Source organism: Cebidichthys violaceus, unplaced genomic scaffold (assembly GCF_023349555.1).
Source record: "Cebidichthys violaceus isolate CVI_PGR_0920_01 unplaced genomic scaffold, fCebVio1.0.p SCAF_4, whole genome shotgun sequence".
Lineage (NCBI taxonomy): Eukaryota > Metazoa > Chordata > Actinopteri > Perciformes > Stichaeidae > Cebidichthys > Cebidichthys violaceus.
This window is the reverse complement of record NW_027176594.1, coordinates 19,586,943-19,593,590: the sequence shown is the minus strand read 5'-3', so window position 1 is coordinate 19,593,590 and position 6,648 is coordinate 19,586,943. Positions and strand designations below refer to the sequence as shown.

The following is a 6,648-nucleotide window of genomic DNA, read 5'->3' as shown; positions in this document are numbered from 1 at the left end:
CAAGCTTCATCCGCCGAGTTGGTTTATGGCCAGCCTCTGCGGGTCCCTGGGGAGTTCATCCCCAAGGTCACAGACCCTTGGTCGGCAACACAGCAGCGGGCCACTCTCCTGGAAAAAGCCAGAGTGTTCACATCTGTGCCTACGTCGCAACACGGCCTCCTACAATCGCATATCCCGTCCAGCCTTAAGGCAGCAGAATATGTGTTCATCAGAATAGATTGGGCCCATAGATTGGGCCCAGATTTGGCAGCCATCAACGGGCCAGAACCTGTTTGATGGCTGAGCCGGAACACAGCCGACACTCAGCCGCAATACGGCCGCGTCCGCTGGCTACCTGGGACACAACAGACAGTTGTGACCGTGGCTCCTCACACACACAGACAGTTGTGACTGTGCTCATCTATTGTAAAGTTGAAATGTTTACATTATTGTATCTTTATAATGTGAAATGCTGATAATAATGTTCTAACATGTTACATGTCGTTACAAGTTGTGTTGAACTGTATTAAATTGTGAATGAAATTCCCTTTAACTTTAAGTTGTCATTGTTTGTGTCTGTATGGTCCATCCACCTGTAGTTTACCGTCGACCATAATTATCCACCACAATCGCTTTTTACAGCAGTTAGAATTAGAACAAAGGTTTAAAAATGAATTCATTACAACCTGGCAACAAAAATAAGTACACTATTGAATTTCAGCCTTATTCCTTGCTCACTGATTGTTTTAAAACAACTGACACCAGGTGTGATACATTATAAAAGGAAAATAAGTTTACTGGTGGCGCAGGTGTGAATTGTTATTTCGTATTGATAATTTTAACTGAACCAAGCAACAAAATCCTGAAAAAAACACAAACTGACCTCTTCACCACTTAATAAACTTAATTTATTAGAAGATTATAATAACTTAACATATCTATACATATCCTCCCCTTGACACAAACCAATGTGGCTAAAACAATTACAACTCTAAGTTAAAAAAAGAAGAAGAAATCTCTGAATGTCACTTTAACATTTTAAAGGTACACTTGACAGAAACTCATATTTGTGGGATAATGTTCAAAATCTTTCAAATATAGGAAATAAACATGTATTATTATATTGCCAAGGATTCAGTGATTCAACTCTGATCTGCCCTGGAAAGCATCTTTGGGATGCTGTAAAATAAATGCGGGTTGCTTTATATTCATATTTGTGGTGATGTATACTAACATCTGGGGGAATTAATATTTTACCCACACAGGATGTAGACACATGTATTTATTTCATTTTGACATTAAATTAACTTTATGATGTTATTAATGTTAAGAGGATCAGTGTTGGATCCTGACCTCAGACAACAGTATGTTGGTTGATATATCTTCTCCTAAAGCAACATGTTTCAGCACATAAGCTTACCGACACTACTCATCTATACTATTTGGGTACTTTGGAGTTTATTTGTGAACTTGTGAGGTTTCGAAGTGGCTGGGAAGCCATCCTGATAAATAGCTGGTGATACATGTCACTGTACTGACAAACAAGAGAGAACATTTTCATATCAATGTATTGTGAGATGATGCTGATTAAATAACTATTGATAAAGCACCTTTTAAAACAAAGTTATGAAGTGGTTTACAAGAAACTAACAAGACACTAAAACATAAAATTGTTGCAATATGAAGCACATGACGATTAAAAACCTCGCCCCAAATATCCATTTCCCCAATTTATAAAGCAGACGGTAAATCTCCACTGTGTGGTAATGTGCATCTACAATTGATCATTTTCAGTCACACCGCTTGTATGTCACAATTGTGACTTCCTTCTATTTATGTTTTTTCTTCCATATGATCCAACTAATCATTAACTACATCATCTAAAACAGAAAGATTCAAGATTCACCCTGAAAGATTAAACCACTGTGGATATTCAACCCACAAGAACCCACGGTGAGACAGTTGTCACGGACACTTTAAATATCCTGGAAGGTTCCTTATGCAGCTTTATCGTTGATTTGAACTCTTGAACTCCCTAAGTGACACACACTGAACATCCTGGTGAGCTCATGTGACAGTGAGCAATTGATTTTGATCTGTTGTTTAACAAATGAACATTGGGGGGCAGCAGCGCGTAGCTAAATGCTACAAATCAAGACGGCGAAGAAGAAGAAAGTGACGTACTTCCTGTATTCCAGCCACCAGGTCATGTTACTGTTCTCAGAGAAGAAAAGAATCAAACTTTAAGTGACAGTCTTGAAGACAGGCAACGTCAAAGCGAGGGAGAGCAGCCAAACCCGGGAACACAGCGATATCAAAGCACCGAGTGACTCGTTAAACCTCGTTCACGTAAGAGAAGAGCACATTAGTTTTCCAGGTCCGGGTGCCTCAGAAGATACCGCTATGGCCAAGGTACAAGTCTTAAATGTTGCTGTGCTGGACAACCCGAGCCCATTTGGAAATCCCTTCCAGTTTGAAATAACGTTTGAATGCATGGAGGATTTACCGGAAGGTGGGTATAGTTTTCAGCTAACGTTAACGTGTAATGCCAGTTTCATTCTTCTTTGTTGTATGTTAGCTATTGGGTACTAGCTACCTCTCTGTGCGCATTCTGCTTCAGTGGTAACTTGTACTTTGAGGGTAGATGGGGTGCATCGTAAGTAAAAGAGACGCATGCCGTGTAGCTCGACGATGTACCAATGTGTTAGCTGTCTTTGTGCGCTGGATAGTGATATTTCATTTGACAAGTTGTTGAAAATTGGCGCTGGCGCGTTTATGGTCAGCGCCCCGCCTCCTGCCTGCACTGATTGGTTCGTGGATGTTCTTCGGAGTTTTTTTTTCCGTGAAGCTGATTGGTTGACCGCGTTACGTTACTGTAGCAACAGACCAGCTTAACAAGTTGCCGCGAACCGCGGGCAGAGACAACAGGGAAGCGGTAAGCATGTATCTGCTACTGGGAGTATCACTGAACCTTTGGTGGCAATAACGGTGGAGCTGTTCACCAATACAAGTATTTAATGGTGTCCTATGTCGCTTCATTAATGCTAGGGCATTGTTGAAGTGAAAACATCTTTTTGTTTGTGAAAGTGTTGTACGGTTTAATTAATAAATGGACATCAGTGCATGCATACACACACAACCAATGTATGTTTGATTTGTAATCTCCAAGTACACTTAGGGAAATAGAAGATATCAATATAAGCATACAGCTATCAGCTGATGATGTTGTTCTGTTATAGATAATTTAAAAACAATCTGAGTGATTCGGAGTGTCTACATTGTGTGTGTGTGTGTGTGTGTGTGTGTGTGTGTGTGTGTGTGTTATATCAGATCTGGAGTGGAAGATCATCTATGTGGGTTCAGCTGAGAGCGAGGAATACGACCAGGTTCTGGACTCTGTTCTAGTTGGCCCGGTACCGGCTGGCAGACACATGTTTGTGTTTCAGGTCAGTAAGCTGTGGTCACATGTTAGCGCTCATGTCGTACAGCTAGGCCACAGAAGCCATTGACTACTATGCCTGAAAATAAAAAATAAAAAGAAACCTGGGAACATGTATTTGATTTCTTCCCCGTTGTGTTCCTGTCTGCCCCCTCAGGCGGATGCTCCTAACACGGGGCTGATTCCAGAGAGCGACGCTGTAGGAGTGACCGTCGTCCTTATAACCTGCACCTACCGTGGACAGGAGTTCATCCGCATTGGTTACTATGTCAACAATGAATACACAGACCCTGAACTACGGGAAAACCCACCCCTCAAACCAGACTACGCTCAGGTAACGCACACACCCGGACATGACCGTCATTGATTTCTGTTATGAGTAGTAGCATAATAATAGTGATACATTTTTATCTTTCTAGCGCTTCTTTTTCTTTTTTCTTTTCTTTCCTTTTTATGTGTCGTACAGGGTTGTCCTTGACCAAAGCAATTGTTAGTCGACTAACAATTTTGTCAACTAATCCATAAGTTTATTTTATTGACAGATCTGTAAAGAATCACACAAAATCGCCACTTAAAGTATTGTTTACCAGAGATGTGTTTAGAAGTTGAAAATAAGTCATTAAGCATGGTAAAAAAAAGGCTAAATGACTAAACACATCTGATGAGTTGACTAGTTGATGATCCATCTATCTGTTGAAACATGCACTGTTTTCTACTGCCCTCTGGTGATCTGAGATAGAATTTACAGGCAACAGTAGCATTAAAAAAAAAAAAAAAAAAGACGTATAACATGAGCTGTAAATGTATATTTTTGTAATTATCTCTTTGTTCTAAAGGAAATAACGAAATATCTTTTGGTTTTGTGCCGTTTGTCAAACAAAATAATAAGGATACACCGATTGTGAAATTCATTTCACAATTTCATTCAAACTCAGCACACAATAGAACTCACCCAATCCATCTCCGTTAGTGTTTCTGCTATTCCAACAATTACCAACTCTGGTTTAGTCTCTCTGCTCGCTGAGCGCTTATTCATTAGAAGCGGACCATTAAATTAGCAACGTAAATTGACAGAAAAAAACGGCCAAAATGAAAAGCCTAGCGGCGATGTACTCCGCCAATAGCTGCTACGTTTGTTCAATCGCCCAAGCCTAACACTTTGTATCGTTTTCTGAAATTGAGAGATACTTATTTAGCTTCTAATATAGACCTTAAAACTCTGGTATCATATTTCAGCTTTTTAGAAAGCCTGAGCCCTGTATGAGATCCCAGCTGGGTCGATGTACGCCAGTGGAACAGAAGCTAACTCAAAACTGGCCGTGACTCGCTAGTGTAGGCTCTCTGTGATCTATACTCTACATGCAAACGGTACTGTTTTGTATTCCGACATGGATCCACTCAACCTTTTTTGAAAAACGGTTGTATAATGTCTTCTGAAGCTGTGCAGAAGCTTTTTTTTTTTTTTTTAATAATCTGACAAAAATAATCCACGGGATGCCATCGAGGTTATCTCAGTTTGAGAGACTGCACTTTACGCCTGCATCCCGAACAGGAAGCGTGGACTTTGGGTGTTAACCAGGCACAGAGGGCCTAAGTAAAAGATGCTGTTCAGTTCCATTAAGGGAAGGTTTGGTAGAACTTGACCCATATTTGGGACTAAAAGTCAGGCCAATCTCCACCACAAACAGGAATTCTGACATGTCACCAAATGCCGCTTTTTATTCTCTCAGCTCCTGAGGAATATTTTGGCCTCCAACCCCCGTGTCACCCGCTTCCACATCAACTGGGAGGGCTCGGCAGACAAGATGGAGGACGGCGAGAACGTCGACCCGTCCCCCAACATCAGCGGCATGCTCCCGCCGTCCTGTGTACCGGGAAAGATGCCGCCTCTTGGACTGATGCCGGACAACTCCATGGACTGCATGTAAAAAAAAAAAAGAAAAAAAAAAAAGATTAAGCTAAAGGACACGAGGTTCTTCTTGTATGTACACTCATCCACATTTCAAACACACATTTGGACAAGAAGGCCATGGATGTATCGAGGACATTATTTTTATACAGCATACGCAGATGGGATGACTCTTGGCATTGTTGCAAACTGTTTCTGTCTCTTGTGCTTTCTCTTTATCACCACACCTGCACAACCAGCTTTGCCTTATTTTACTATATCTCCGTCTTAGACGATGTCAAAGCTGAGCCAGGGAAAGTTTTGAGTCATCGGGGTGGGGCGTTTTTTTTCTTTTCTTTTTTTTAATATCGCCAAATCCTCGCAGCCCTGAGATTTTGCAAGTCATACTCACACACTGATGTTCACCTGTTTGGTACCCATACTGTGCTGTTCGTTGTGTCCTCCTTGAGCGCTGATCAAAAGATATGGGCGGTGCTCTGTATGCAGCACTAGCTGGTTATAATAAAACGTTTCATTGTTGTGAAGGTTTTTTTGTCTCACGTGAATGTGTAGCATCTTGGAGTAGGAAGATCTTGGGTTTGAAATGTGGGTCATGTTCAGGGGCCTGTTGCAAGAACTAGCTTTATTTACGGTTAGCTAGATAAGCTTATGCTGAGTTACAAGCTTGTGTTTGTGAGTTTTAAGCTTGAGTGATTCAGATAACTCTTTAAACCTGCCTCTTCAAACAGGCCCCAGTTCAGTTATTGTTCTTTAAAAAAATGTGACCTATAATGTCTGTGGAGGTGAAGGAGAAATGGATTCTCTGTTGCAGTCAAGTTAAGGTTTAGGCTTACTGTAAATAATGTTTTCTCAGCGCTTATATTGTCTCTGAGATGAGAAGGCACATTTTGTTTTTGTACTTACTATATATTCTCTGTATTTGTAACAATGGGGGGGGTTGTGATGGGCTTAATAAAGCTTGTTTTGTGGACCTAGTGCTACTAATCGCCACATCTTAATTACACAGCTGCTTTCCACCTTGACTAGTGAGGAAGGAAGCACACTAGCGAGAGTGTGTGTGTGTGTGTGTGTGTGTGTGTGTGTGTGTGTGTGTGTGTGTGTGTGTGTGTGTGTGTGTGTGTGTGTGTGTGTGTGTTGGCCCACTCTTTCCCCTCCCCTCCTCTGGCTCCTTTCTTTTTTCCAATTTCATTCATAAAATGCAGCAGCCTCACTCCACCATTTTCACTCTAGCCTCATGTTGCTTGGCAACTGAAGCACGAGGGGGTGGGGTGGGGTGGGGGGGGGGAGACTGTCTGCTCTCACCCATTTCATCTCATTGAAG

General features: G+C 41.5%; 1 protein-coding gene across 1 annotated transcript; it reads left to right on the top strand.

Moving 5' to 3' along the window:
• Window positions 1-2,164: 2,164 nt before the first annotated feature.
• asf1bb (anti-silencing function 1Bb histone chaperone) lies at window positions 2,165-6,297 on the top strand. Its single transcript, XM_068727679.1, has 4 exons — window positions 2,165-2,491; window positions 3,310-3,425; window positions 3,576-3,752; window positions 5,149-6,297. The coding sequence occupies exons 1-4, from the start codon at window positions 2,383-2,385 to the stop codon at window positions 5,344-5,346; spliced, it is 600 nt and encodes a 199-aa protein (XP_068583780.1). The 5' UTR covers window positions 2,165-2,382; the 3' UTR covers window positions 5,347-6,297.
• Window positions 6,298-6,648: the final 351 nt, after the last annotated feature.